Source organism: Pseudomyrmex gracilis, unplaced genomic scaffold (assembly GCF_002006095.1).
Source record: "Pseudomyrmex gracilis isolate BER0280 unplaced genomic scaffold, ASM200609v1 scaffold_105, whole genome shotgun sequence".
Lineage (NCBI taxonomy): Eukaryota > Metazoa > Arthropoda > Insecta > Hymenoptera > Formicidae > Pseudomyrmex > Pseudomyrmex gracilis.
The window spans coordinates 416095-430594 of record NW_018020689.1 but is presented as its reverse complement, the minus strand read 5'-3'; the positions used below and the strand labels follow the sequence as shown (position 1 = coordinate 430594).

The window sequence follows — 14500 nt, the reverse complement described above, 5'->3', positions numbered from 1 at the left end:
TGTAGTTTGTGCTAGAAAGAATTTGAATTTAGTAAATCACATTTATTAAACTACTGTGATCCAAATTTTTATCGCGCATAAAGTGAAGAATCAATTTATACTTTCGATCATTTTTCAATGTGTTACGAAGCATTGTTATACAGATAAATTACACTTTTCATTATGTGTACGATTCACAACAGTGTCTAAGTTGCAATTAGAAGTGGAAGGCATTAGTAACACCTACCGCACGTGACGTCATAGCATAATCGGCACTAGTAAGTCTTGTTATGAAGTGAATACGAGGAATTGAGTCTCGCATCTCGACGTTAATGTATACGCGAATTCACGGCAAAAAAAAAAGAAACAACCACGACAATATGTAGTCGGGCTAAGCTGAATTTGTAAACGTAACTGTTTAACGTAGTAATGTCAGGTGACAGATGGCCGCATTTAGTCGTAATATATCTCGATATGAATATTCAACGCGTACGTATGCCAAGTATACTCGGACGGTTTCATGAATACACACATCCGCGTTGCCTTACGTATGCTTTTCGCAATGTTCTGTTTGGCGAACATACAAGTCGTGCATTACGTACAGAGCGGAAACATAGGTAGGTATATGTACTTTTGCCGAGACTATTAAAGAGACGATTGAGAGTATGACATAAGTATCAAAAACGATCTAATATTTATTCGAGAGATTGTTACACAAAAAATATCGTATAATTTTTACACATATAACATAAGATAATCAGTCTTTGAATTAAGTTGTTTTAAAAATATATATGTATGTATAAAAATGTGATTTTCGTGATAAAAGTAGAAAAGTTTTTCTCTCGTTTTAATATGTAATATCAAATATACATATATATATATATCAAAATATAATATATATCATGAGAGAAAAAATAACATATAATAACACTTACGTGAGAACTTACTACAACAAAAATGATGTATCATTGCAAAAAGTTTTGCAAGTTTGCTTCAATGATTGGATTTAGGAGCAGGGTGGCTAGGAGTGAATACTTCATAGTCAACCACTGAAAAGTGATAATCGCCCATAAGCAGTTGACTCGAAGCGTGATCTCCATCGTAACTGTGAGGAAGATTGCTGTAGCTTTCCTTGTTGACGTTGCAATTGCTCGATATAAGCAGATCGGCTCCGGCGCCAAAAATAGGTCCTATGCTGCAATGCGCAAATTACATTAAATCAAAATAAATTTGGGACAAAAACAGGTGTGAGAATCATCTACACAAAATTGCGGATTCTCACTCTGGATGGTAGCAGATTGCGAATGATTTTTTTATAATATCAAATTTCGTCGGCGGCACGTCTTGATTGTTCGTCAACGTGAAAAGAAAACTCTTGTCCGAAGCGATATATTGCGCTTTAGAATTGGTTTTGCCCCATGGAACGTCACTGAACCCTCCGCATATTTCACCGCGTACTCCCTGAAGTGACAAATAACAGAATTCGTGTTTTTTTTCAATAAAAACACAAATGTTGAGAACAAAATTTTTACACGTACCAGCACTATTACGTATGTTGGGCAGATGTTATCACAGTGTCGATGAAAAGATGCAGCGGAATAACCATGAGTAGAAGCCCTGAAGAAAGATCAATGTGTGTTTGTAAAATACAGTTATATAAGTCAAAGTTTGATTTTTTGTAAATTTTTGAAACTCACCGATAGACCAAGCGCCAAGTTTGTTTGGACACGCCGTACCACTGATTCAGGAGCCGTTGGAAACCAACCTTGTCCCTGAGAATCTGCGAGCCCGGGAAAAGAAATGGACTTACTCGCGGCTGGAGCCGCTTGTCGGAGCATATCTCGGAATACTTGTTCGGCAGAGCTGCATACCTATACCTAAAGTGAAACGTCGAAATCGAAGGCGATACCGCCACACGGTTGGTGCCACCCTGTTAGATCGTACCTTAAAAATTTTGAGCCGCTCGATCGATCGGGACTGAAAAATTCGTACCTCTCCAACGACATCTCTATCGGCACAGCCCCCGTCGGCTCCACTTCCTCCGCGAACACCTGGCTGTCGATCAACAACAGTCGTACATGATTTATCACACCGGACAAATGCTGGCACACTCTCATGCGCTCCTCTTCAGTCCAGTGCTGAGTAGGCTGCGTCACTCCTGCCTAAAATAGCGACGCTTGTGATTTAAACACCGTGTTCTTGACATTTTAGGAGATATCTTTAGAGGAGAAAAAATATTATATATCAAACTAAGCAAACCTGATATTTAGCCCAATTGAGAACTGCTCGCCATACCTCCTCTTCTTCTAATCCGAGATAATCGGATGATATCAATTTGATTAGGGCATCTTTTGGAAGATTACAGAATGCTGTTGTTTTCACTGTATCCACAGCATTCTCACCAATGAAGGTAAAACATTTCTCAATAAAAGAAGAACATGCTGCTTTTCCACCTAAAGAATAAAAAATAACAGATCTTAGGTACTTAGAAATTTTTTTTTAATTATCTTAAACTGTTATTTGTATATACTGATTTGTAACACTGAATGTAACTAAATAAAAAAAACCTTTAAAAACTTCTGCAATTTATTGTAAAAATATTTCTATATATATTAAAAGCAAAATGGTTTAGTTTAGATAAATCAGCAAAATTAGTACATACTTTTACATACAGCAATGCTTATTGGTTCACTGGTTTTACAAAAGATAAACTTGTAGAGTCAGATATTTTTAGAACATTTAAACAGATGAATTGATTTTTGCCATTTTTGTTTGTAAATATGTATTTCCTCAAGTGTTACATCTTTCTACTAAAGATAGAATATCCAGTTTAAATTCATGTATTTCAATTAAATTTTTTGAGGATAATAAAATTAAGTAGATAAAAATACAAATGTAATTGTATGTAACAAAAACTATTTACTCATTCTTTGTACACATTTCTTTTATCTTTCATAGCTTCACACATAATACATGTTCAGACTGAGCTTTTACATACAAACTTTATCATGGTGCAAAATATGACATTCAAAGTAACATTCTCATACATATATCTAGTATCCAATCACGCAATACAGTTTTAATCTCTATAGAGTCAATACGCATTTGTCCGGAGTCTTTTTTGTATATAGTCCAAAGATATCAAGATGTGTGATGATTCAGAAGAAACCAAGCTTGGCGCCGGGTTGAGGTTATGTTCGTCCCGCGCCGTTAGTTTCCTCCGGGATTGGTGTTCTGTATCAACGTGATATTGTCACCCTTCAACATGATTCGTCCGAGCGGCTTCCTGTTCTTCGTCTTCATGTGGTATTCCTCGGCGTCGTCCAGCACCAGGTTCATATATTCATCAAAGCCGACGATGTGACCCTCGATACGCAAGTTTACGTTCTCGAACAGCCAGACTTGTACGCGCGAGCGATTTTGCAGATATCGAAATATTAGGTTGATGGGCTGAACCATCACCTTCTGTACCTTTTGTGGTCCTTTGTACGACATTTTTGTGTCTTGTTCAAAAATTGACGAAGAACAACAGTCCTCAAAACAAATTTGTTTTTACTGTGTTTTTGATGATATCTGGAAGCGTGGGACGCACACAGTGATACCAACGTCAACAAATATGACTATGTTCTCTACAGTGATGCTGATTTTAGTTTTTTCAGCGAGAAGCCTGAGAGCAGCCACGTCTATAAGAGAATGTGTAATCACTTTTCCGCCCCGTAAACTAGCGCATGTCCGCGAGTGGTACACATTGGAACTACGCAGCCAGTCCACGAGCGACACGTCGGTGCGCTATGTCCACAGCGTGCGGTTCTATTCTGTGCTATGTGCACGAGTTTAAATGGTCACTTTCTTTAAGTGTGTGAGTATATTCGAGAGCGATATATATATATGTAGTATTTTTAAGAAAATAAAATAAAATTTATAAANCACAGAGCAGCAAATGATGATGTAAAATGAGGTGATATTTGACTACACTCCACGAATTCTGATGTTGCTCGCTAAATTAAGATTCTTTTCTTGACTATCACATTTTTTCTGGTATATCACATTTATGTTGTACGAAAAGTTGCAATGGTTTTTCTTATCCTTTTCTGTTTTCCTTTCTCATCTTCTCATCACGAGATCGGTCATTTTAAATTTCAAAAAAAATCAAATTCACGCTCTCGAATATACTCACACACTTAAAGAAAGTGACCATTTAAACTCGTGCACATAGCACAGAATAGAACCGCACGCTGTGGACGTAGCGCGGAATAGAACCATGTCCACCAGCGCACGTACCGACAAGTCCTCGTGGACATGGTTACGTAGGTGCCAATGCGCACCACTCATGGACATAGCGCTGGCTTACAGGACGAAACAGCTATTACAGTTTATTATATAGCTCCTGCTGCTCTCAGTCTTTTTCCTGCTTTTACCAGATTTGAAGCGATATATGGTGATATCGATTCTTTTGATATTTCGAGAATCGAGGAACGATATTGCGATTCTCGAAACTGAGTGGTCGCCATGTTGTGAGACCGTCGCGGCGACAGTAAGGAGTCGTATTCGAATTGCTCCGTTTTTTTGCGAGTGTTTTGTTAAAAAAAGAATCGTGTTCGCGATAAATTCTTACGAGCGTCTCTCATAAAGTGATAAACGTTTGAAGTAACGTGTTAAATATCGCGTACAGTCATTATTGTAACATTACGCGTATACACTTGTGCGCGCACAGTGAAATCGCGACTTGAAATCTACACGATGTGTTTTTACGTGCTCGAATTGACCCAAAAATTGTGTGCATTTCGCGTTTTTTCGTCAAAGTGGAAGAGAAGTGATGTGGATATACGATGATTATTAGGTATTTTATCATTTTAAAATTGTTTATGTGTATTATATATGTACATATATTTTCTATCTTAACTAGAAAAAAAATAAGCAAACAAAAATTTCACAATAGCGTACTTTGGCATTTTGAGATTTTATTACGCGCATTGCATTAATGTAAATAGAATACCAGTAAAACAATATCATTAGTAATACCGGTACATATAACTTTTACGTGACAAACTTCAAGTTAAAAGAATTCTTAAACAAGGAAATGAAGTCTGACAGACATAGTACGCGCGCGCGCGGTTTCTTAAATTCTAGGTATCTATATCTTTTTATGTTATTTCTATACGCAGGCGATGTACCGTGGGACGTGCATCGAGATCGTTCGTAAAGTGCTGCCGAGAACGTGAAAACATGATGAAACATGGCAACCGATAAAGACGAGCTCTTTGTTTCTTATGGTGAGTAATATCATTTTATGCGAAGCTTTACACGCCTTTTCAAAGATGATATAACTGGTCAAAAGCTGTCACAGTGCGCAAATCGATATTGCTTTATTGCGTGTATATGTAGAACAAAATAAATACCTGGAACTCGTTCTTGAGCTTCCAAAGCGGCTGTTAAAAGCGCACACGCGTTCCCAGGACTTAAAGTAGTGGATACGTGCTCCTCGCAACTTCTCCAAAGTTCCTCGATGCCAAGTTCCTGGGCCAATCCCAGCATTTCGAAAATTCCGCTATCTTGCAATATTATCTACAATCATTTAGTTTAAAAAGATGTTAGTTTGACCGTTTATCCGAAATCTGTCATTTTCCGTCAAAATTTTGTTGTTGTTAAAATACGGGTTTATAAATATACAAATTCTTTTAAAGTAATTATATCAGTAAAATATCATTCAAGTTATATAAAGAGTTTTTTCTAAATTTTTTGCGTCTCACTATCTTCGCTATAAATAAAAATATATATCGTATTCAAATTGAAACAAAAAACAATGGGGAGAAAAGTGTTGTGTGATAAAAAAGTGTGATAAAAAAAAAAACAAAAAAATAAAAAAACTAAAAAAATAAAAAAAACAATGTTGCAAGATCACGTACGTTCGATCTTGTTAACTGCGTGCGCAGAGCTATCAAATTGCATAATTGATACCCACCATACCGGTGTAGATGTAGCGAATAAACTGGCGAAACGTTTCCGGATGAGCGTGCGGCATTCGCACCGGTGTCGGATTCCCGGCGGTGCCAATCCTCTTGGCGGCTGTGAAATTCTTGCATCTGAAAAAATGATTTTTTTTTTTTTTTTTTTTTCAAAAATAAACGCGACAGTATCGATCGCTGTTGCACGTATACCGAGCTTTGAACAATCTATGACTCTCTGGCGCGTCTCCCCAAAGCAAACAAGTGGCGCGATGCTGCATCACGCTAGTTTTCGCACGGTGCCTCTCGTTATATTACGAAAGAGCTTAATTGACTTCGTCACGAAGCAGGGACACACGAAACCGAGTCACGACGGCAGAAGTGCGCTCCATACCCACCCTTAGAAAGGCGTTCTCTTCAGAAGCACCCTTTCTCCCGTGCCCCTCCCTTCGCTAGGAACAAGATAGCGAACGAGAGAATGCGTGGATCGAGAGAAACTTCCCCTATCAAGTGACCTATTAATTGTTCGATCCAGACCCTTCGATTCGTACGACAAATTACGCTATTGGCGTAATGAACGCGAAGATATGCAGGATAAAATAGATTACCAAATTCGGGGATGGCTTTCTGTGTAATTTAATCGAATACTTTGACAAAGATAATTTACTTTAACTTGCACCACATATGAGCAAATATGAAAATAAATTATTTATTAATATTATTTAAAATATTTTTTCAGACACTATAAAAAAAACGTAGTGTATGTTTTCTCTCTATAAAGGCGTAAATAAATAAACCGTTGGTGATGTTGGAAAATATCGAGTTTCTGTTTTAATCTATTATTCGAGCGCGCGTACCTCATTTTCACCTCATATTGACAATGAGTGTGTATAAAATTCTGTGACACAATGCAGCGCGATAGAAACACCTCGCGCATATGTGTTACCGTTCTTTAACAGTGTGTCGCGATGAACATGTCGAAACTAGAGAGAACTGGTGTATAATTAAATGAGAAATCGAATAAACGTCGCGTACAGAAAAATACAGTACTACATTCCAACGGTATCCTATTGACCCCCTCAATATATCAGATCGAAATTGAATTTACGAGATGGAGTGTTTTCCAACAACGCAAAAGGAAAGAAAGAAACGGGAACAGCTCGGTACAAGAGCTCCAACCCGACAGACGGACGAGCGTAAATTGATTCGTTTTTCAATCGACTCAGACAAGCTTTGTTTTCATTCCGCGTGGTCTTAGCAACGTTAATTAGTTTTGCAGACAGTGTTCTGCGGAAAGAAAAAGAGACTCATGATAATTTGTACTTTGATAACGAAGCTCGAAAGTTAATTCCGTTAATAGTCCTTACCGTGTTATTCTTTACCGTCTCTTATTTTGCAAATATATATATATATATATGTATATATATGTATATATTCGTCGCGTCTTCGTTAATATTCCCCTTTTTATTATGTACTAACAATTTCTCATTAAAAAAAATATTCTGTATATACACCTGCGCGCCTAATTATCCAACTTTAATTAGTTTTATCTGAAATTTAGAGATTACAGTGTATATTTTATCTGGAGTTTAGAGAATACATTGTATATTGTATATATTGATATTTGTACTAGATAATTCATATTATCTCAAATATTATTAGTTTACAATATAATCGATCAATGTTAATTGTGTTTATTAGATAACCGATACACGTAAATTAATACGATGTAACGTATGCATTATTATCTTTTTGATATATAGATTTCTGATCGATGTCTGTAAAACAGACAGAAAAATTTACACATCTATAAATTACATAATTTTCGATAAACTTTTATCGTGCAATTTTTTTGCCTTAGAAAATTCGTTTGTACGTCGTAATATTATTTGGAAGGTATGAAAGAAAGAAATTGGAGACTGCAGGATTGTGTAAAGTGCCGTGCGATCGCGCAAAGTACATCGGCGCTTTCCATCGAATCAAAAAAGAATTGTGTCAAAGGCCGCGGAAACGCAGCAGCCTTTGAAGTCACAGCTTAGGTCGCGAACTGGCGCCGGATGAGAAGCACGCGAAAATATATAACAAAACGCTTAGGTCGCACGAAGGAGAAACCCCGAGGTAAAGTGGATGAAAAGCACGCGGAAGTACAGACGAACGGTTGCACTAGTCTCGGTTAAGCTGAGCGTTTTCGACGGACGTGGCAAAAGTTTCGAGCTCTCGACGTGAAACTCGAGAGTGTTGGCAGTGCGTACGAAATCAGAGAAGAGAGGGCAAAACGATGTTTATCCGCGTAAACTGGTGTTTCGTAAACTGTGGTTTTACAAGAAAATATTGTATACGAGATTACGTGTGTCGCGAAATTTCTTAATCTCGATAACGGAAAGTCGCACAAATAAATTACAAATTGCAAACTTACTTACGTGTACCTAATCGTTAGAAGACACTACGATTAATTCTTGCTTTGAGAAAATCTAGTTGTTGTCTTTTGTATAAAAATAAATATCGAATGTGTATTTAGTCAATGTTGCAACGTGTCGCAAGCGATATGTTCATCAGAGCAAAAGAAAAAAAATACTTTACCGTCTGATTTTTTCTCTCGACATCTGCGATTGTCGTTCGACTTTTTAGCCCCATTTATTCTCTCTCTATCTTTCAACGGAACTCTATCGAAGTGACGATTATCCGGGAAAGAAGGTGTGTGAAGGGGATCGATAATACGCGCGCGCTCTTAGAAAATTTTATTTCCGCTTTTTTTCAGCTAGACTATCTCGTCACGGGCAGACGAGTCCTCGAGAACGCCTCTTTATCACGATTTTCAATGCGAGAGAGCGTCGTAAAGAGTTTGGGCGGCGCGGTAGCACGCATTGTCCGTTCGTTTCGACCGCGGACATCTGTCACGAACACGCGTAACTTAATTTTCCCGAGCCTCGCGCTGCAGCGCACCACTGAATCGAGTATAACGCCGGAGGGTGGAGATGACGGGGCGATGACAAAGGTCTCGCTGTTACTTTCCGCGCCCGATATTAAAGGGATTCGCGGAAATGTCATAATTGACTTTACAATTAGCGCCCGTCTTGTCTCTCGATGCGCGCGCGCCCAACTCTTCGCGAACGCGCAGTTCTTCGTCCCATCTAAATATCCGTTCTTACAAATCCAAGGTGAGAGAAAGAGAGACATTACGCACGCGTACACGAGAGACGTATAGCTATAGAAATCTCCGCGGGATTCGAGAAAAGGAGAACCGCTCCTCTCGTTCTCTAACTAATTAGAACAACCGATCGATTCTCTTCGTCGTGACTGTCTTCATAAGCTGTAACAGGGCTCTTTAGTTAAGATTCATTGCCGGCACGAACTCCGGCGCCCCCACGCCGTTCAATAAGTTGCTGCTTCTTTCGACAGAGAATTTCGCGTTTCTTCCCGTTATTTCCAATATAATATTTCCCCGCGCGCGCGTTACAACTGACGAGCTTTGTTCTTTTCTATCTGCAGCTAGCGCGAAAGGAAACATTTGTCGTGTTTTTCGATGGAAATAAAGCGGCTTTGCATTCGCTTTGATGTCGCAAATTGATTATTGATGAACGGCCCTTTTTTTATACACACCGTTTCATTTTGCATTAAATTCAACTTTGATTATGATGTACATCGCTTATTTGCAAATTTTGTCACCAATACTCACACAACACAACAAGTATATACGTATTACGAAAATGTTTTCTTCATTGTATTCAGAAATTTGTATACGCGCGTGTATATTGAATTTTCCGTGACATTTAATCGCACGTGACGATTAATTTACGGGGTTTATAAGCTCCCTGAGGAAATCTCTCTCTCTCTCGCTTGACAATATATCTGATGTGCGCGACGGAACGTTGAAGCAAAAATTACTATTGCAACAAATAATCCAGTTACAAATAATCCAGTTCCCAGAGGGTGTCACGCTTGGTGTTCATTTATCGAAGTAACCGACTGCATGCAATTTCGTATTCCTGTCGGGAATACTGAGAAAATATAGCTGCTCCGCACAGAAATCATCTTATCAGGTCTTGTGAAACATAGCGAGCAATTCATCGGAGATTTATCTTCGAACGAGTCACTTATCAAGATTTCTAATTACCGTAATTACGTTGTGTGACTTCATATAGCCACATATTTTCTTGACGACAGAGAGTTTAAATATTTCCGAATAAATATCGTCTAAAAATTTCTTCGAGACGCTAAAAAAAATCCATTTGCCGTAACATCTCGGCATCTTATTTTTAACGCGAATTGAGGGCGGAATGAATGTTTTCATAAATTATGGCTCGTTAAAACCGACCTGGCTTGAAGTATAATTCTGTGAGCATAGACCGGGGTCTCGTCCCTTCCTAGGAGAAACACGATATCAGCTGAGTCCTTATCCTCGGAGAGCCGCGCCAGATCCTCCAGTAGTCTCGGCACACCAGCCAATCCCGCTTCGCCAGTCATCCCAACAGCACCTGCCGCCGCTGCAACGGCAACGGCTCTAGTTCCCATTGTTTCCGTGCTTGTCTCTATAAAGACAATCGTTAATCAAAAGTGAATTAAGTATAATAACGTCTTGCGTAATTAACAAAACAAATCCTTCAAGAAACCAACTTGTTGTCCGCGTTATAAATGCCGGCATTGCGCGCGTCTTTCTTAATTCCTGCATATAATTATTTACCGTTCAAAATTAATTAACGCATTTGGGATCTTAATATATACCGGCTCTCTTTAATTAAAAAATATTTACGTTATATATGTAGGATAATGTTTGGTATTGTTTAAAATAATAAAATAATTTGGACGTCTGGTGTTTAATTTTAAGAATAAATCAAAAATAAACTTATACACTTCGTTACAAAGTTTTAGTCAAAGCGCGCAAAATCTTCTAGCGTCCTATGTATTCGGCGGATACGAATCTTCTATCGTCTCTCTCTCGGCTTTGTGCCTTTTACTTCGACCCTGTTTTCCGTTTCGAATTTGTCGGTTGAGTCGTATATCGGTAATCGACGAATATCGTAGAGGTGAAAAGAGATATTTGTTTTCTTTTGAGAACAATCTCTACAGTCGCGCAAATATACAAACTTGTTGTGAAAGATTCGTAGTTAAACTCAAAGATACGATAAATACACGATAAGCAGTATATAATAAGAAATATAATTTTGTTCCTACATACATATACAATAAGTAAGTATATAACTATATAATTTTTCAAATCAATCTTAAATCTCGCTCCAAAATATAATCAAAATATAATTTACTCTAAAGAAAGCGTTCATTTATCATTTATTTCTTACCGCGTCCCCGTATAGGACGAAGAGAAAATCTCGTAACAGAGGACAACGCCAGCAATTTGCGATAATCCGAAATTAATGGCGCTGCAAGGGCGGCAAGAAGATGACAGTTGCGCGCGCGCGGTCCAGCTCGAGTTTTTTGCTAGATACGGTCTCGCGTCGCAAACGCGGAAATTCGCGGGCGTTGGGAAAAAGCGACAAAACCGATTAAGGCACAATCGGCGCTAATTGCGCTATTAATATTTGATTTGCGCGCGCGCTCGTTGGTATACGTTCGGTCGATCGCGCGGCGCGCGGCCAAGAGGGATTTTGTGTTTTCGCGGTAGCGCCAATGGCGGGGCCTCCTGATTCCCTTTTAATTAGTCCGGGTTTTGTAGTTTTCGAACGCATCGGTCGCGTCGATTGTACCGCGACACGAGAGCTCGTAATCAGTGGCAGTCATTTACTCTCCCCCGCGACGCTCCTTTCCCACCGCGCTCGTTGTCGTATTCGCGGCAATGTGATTTGATTAAAATGTCATTGCCAGGGATGCTCTAACATCCCGCGTCTCTGATGATCCCATAAAGAATTAATTAGCGTTTAGATTGCACGAGAGAAGCTCGTGACAATAAGCGTGTAAAATTGATCATTACCGCCTCTTCGTTGTGGGGACGTCCTTACGTCTTATGTATTTACATAGGACGTGTATGTGCTCCTCGATGTTCCTCTGGGCGCGATATGTCTGTGAACTTAACGATGTGTCAAACAACGTGCTGTGTGTTATCATACACAGGTTCATACAAGTTTCTAATGCAACATAACAATGTAAACTTAATTTGCAATAACCGTAATATCAACAGGTTCACATGATATATGAATATTATCGAATTAATTAATTAAGAGCGTTTTGATATGCTCCTGTTTATTTTATATGCGCGCACGTATATGAAATAATGAGTGTGTTCTATGACGCGCGAATAAACGCAAGATCCGGAATGATTACAAATCGACTAGTATCCGTCCCACGTTGTAACGCTGTGTACAATTTCGCGGCAATAATCGATTTCGATTAAAGGAATACGATCTTTTCGTCAGAGAGTCGGAAAATCCGATGTCGCGAGCGAGCGATCGATGGATCGATCGGGCAGCGCTTACCTTCGCACGCGACGAAGCCAACGAGACGTCGAGAGCAGCAGCAGGGACGAGAGTGTAGTAGATCACATGGACGGAGATGATCCGAACGATAGTCGCGTGATAGTTTTGCAGCACCGTATGTCTTCTCCCGATTGCCGGATTCTCCGCTTTAGAGCGTTCTCAACTTCCGATCGGATCGATCCCGCCGGAAAAAAACTATTGCAAGAAAATCTTTCGAGAAGATTTTATGCTTCTCGAACACGGAATGAGCTCGATTTACGTGCGCGCTGGACCAGACTCTCGCGCTCGGTTATGCTGCTTCTCGACGCTTTCAGGGGCCGGTCGTTCTCTCTTTTTCTCTCTCTCTCTCTCTCTCTCTCTCTCTCTCTCTCTCTCTCTCTCTCTCTCTCTCTCTCTCTCTNTCTCTCTCTCTCTCTCTCTCTCTCTTTCTTTCACTCTTTCTACCTCCCACTCTCTCTTTCGCTCGGTCGCACTACGGTTGAGACTTAGGCGCTTCTTCTTCCACTCGCGTTATTTCTGTCTCTGTCTCACGAGGCCCATACTCCCGCAAGATCGCTGCTTCTTGGGTCCCCGTTGTTGCCAGATTGTTTGTGGATCACACGCTCGAAACGCGTTCGCGGTGCTACATACCCGTAAGCTATGTTCCGCCGTCTTTACAGGTCCCATTATTTCTCTGTAATTTGCACAAATTTAGTAGATTTATTTATCCTTGTATTAAAAATTGATACAACAAATTAGAATTTTATGTTAAAATAATAAAAGTAATTTATGTCATTTATATGTGCTAATTAAATATTGCAAAGACTTCCAACTAACAATATGTTTGATCAACAATTTCCAGATACACTTTGTATCTCTCTGGAGAGAAAAGATTTCCGCATACTTTCGAGTTTGAGGTTTCGTGACAGGAAAGAAATATAGTTATTACTTGAAGCTAACATTGCTTTAGAAGCGGGTTTGCATATTTTGCGGTTTGACGATGAGATCTTGTACAATGCGAGTTTATATGTGTTCTTCGAACGATAAAGACCGTCTTGTACAGTTAAACCGGCGCGGATATTGCACGTTCGATTTCTTTTCTTTCGATTTGAAACCAATGACCGTGAGAATGAGTGTTGTGTTACATCATTATCGCAACTTTAAGAGACTTTTTTCTCTCTTTCTTTTGAGTATTTAAAATCTAGAACGATTGTAAAACTTAAAGTCGAGGTGTTACGTGTTGTCATTTTCTTTCTAGGACGCGATTAATAATGGAAATAATACGTATAAAATATCAAACAAGATAAATCGGTAATATTTATACTTCGTGAAAAAGATAAAAATAAATATATAACTTCAATTATATTTTATGTATCATTCTCTGGAAATGTGAGATTTCAAACAAATGAAAAATCTATCTTATTACATATTCTTTTTCCAATCTCTTTTTGATCTTCTCAGATGAATGTGTTCTTTTTTGACTCCGCCGATATTGCAAGGTTTGGCAACTATATATAACGGACAGTGATCCTACATTCGATTCCAATAATGTCTTTCCACATGAAAGCGGCGTTACCATATGTTTCGTATTGGTAACGCCAACTTCATGTGTAAAGACATTTACGATATCTACTGTGTATATACTTATTGAAGATACATATCGATAAATTGGAGAATTGTGGAGAACCGATATTTTATTTAAATTAAAATAAACGATCGACGGTAAAACAGGTTTAAAGTTTTCACGATCCTCGGTAGATGTCCAACATGGATCATCGATCGAGCAATCGAAGAGATCGTACATTAAATACAATCGGATAGTTGTGTTATGTGTTTTTATTATTACTAGCACAAGCGTGTGCTACGCGCACGCTATTGTTATTTTTATTTAACGTGTTGTCAGTGAACACAACCTGTCACTGCGATGACAGATAGTATATACGTCTTATAAACGATATAATACACATATGAGAAATGTCAGAAATAACGCATGAAAATCAAACTCAAAAAATAATGAGAGAGAGAAGTGGAAAAACAACACGTGACTAAAGTCACGTAACAGAGAAAAGGGTAAAAAAGAGAATATTATATATATTATATGTAATATATTCTATATCTATATATAATACACACACATACGCATATATGTATATATATATATACCGTAAT

General features: G+C 38.6%; 2 protein-coding genes across 5 annotated transcripts; both read right to left on the bottom strand.

Annotated features, from left to right (window-relative positions):
• Nucleotides 1-866: 866 nt before the first annotated feature.
• LOC109856016 (serine-enriched protein) lies at nucleotides 867-12698 on the bottom strand. 4 transcript variants are annotated; one of them, XM_020430810.1, is made up of 11 exons: nucleotides 12353-12698; nucleotides 11851-11946; nucleotides 10240-10453; nucleotides 5942-6062; nucleotides 5379-5544; nucleotides 2239-2432; nucleotides 1924-2141; nucleotides 1677-1856; nucleotides 1518-1596; nucleotides 1262-1440; nucleotides 867-1174 (listed from the first exon to the last, which is right to left on the bottom strand). In XM_020430810.1, the coding sequence occupies exons 3-11, from the start codon at nucleotides 10434-10436 to the stop codon at nucleotides 973-975; spliced, it is 1536 nt and encodes a 511-aa protein (XP_020286399.1). In that variant the 5' UTR covers nucleotides 10437-10453; nucleotides 11851-11946; nucleotides 12353-12698; the 3' UTR covers nucleotides 867-972. The 4 variants fall into 4 exon arrangements, with proteins under 4 accessions (XP_020286399.1, XP_020286402.1, XP_020286403.1 ...); XM_020430813.1 differs by having other exon boundaries at nucleotides 11851-11939; XM_020430814.1 differs by having other exon boundaries at nucleotides 1972-2141; nucleotides 12353-12697.
• On the bottom strand, nucleotides 2876-3625 carry LOC109856017 (probable small nuclear ribonucleoprotein E). Its single transcript, XM_020430815.1, has one exon. The coding sequence runs from the start codon at nucleotides 3472-3474 to the stop codon at nucleotides 3190-3192; it is 285 nt and encodes a 94-aa protein (XP_020286404.1). The 5' UTR covers nucleotides 3475-3625; the 3' UTR covers nucleotides 2876-3189.
• Nucleotides 12699-14500: the final 1802 nt, after the last annotated feature.

Bases quoted from the DNA above. Each gene is read 5' to 3' on its own strand.
- LOC109856017 (XM_020430815.1), bottom strand. From the start codon at position 3,474: ATGTCGTACAAAGGACCACAAAAGGTACAGAAGGTGATGGTTCAGCCC.
- LOC109856016 (XM_020430810.1), bottom strand. From the start codon at position 10,436: ATGGGAACTAGAGCCGTTGCCGTTGCAGCGGCGGCAGGTGCTGTTGGG. The intron at 1,857-1,923 runs GTACGATCTAAC...GTTTCACTTTAG, and splicing joins AGCGGCTCAAAATTTTTAAG to GTATAGGTATGCAGCTCTGC. The intron at 1,597-1,676 runs GTGAGTTTCAAA...ATCTTTCTTCAG, and splicing joins ACTTGGCGCTTGGTCTATCG to GGCTTCTACTCATGGTTATT.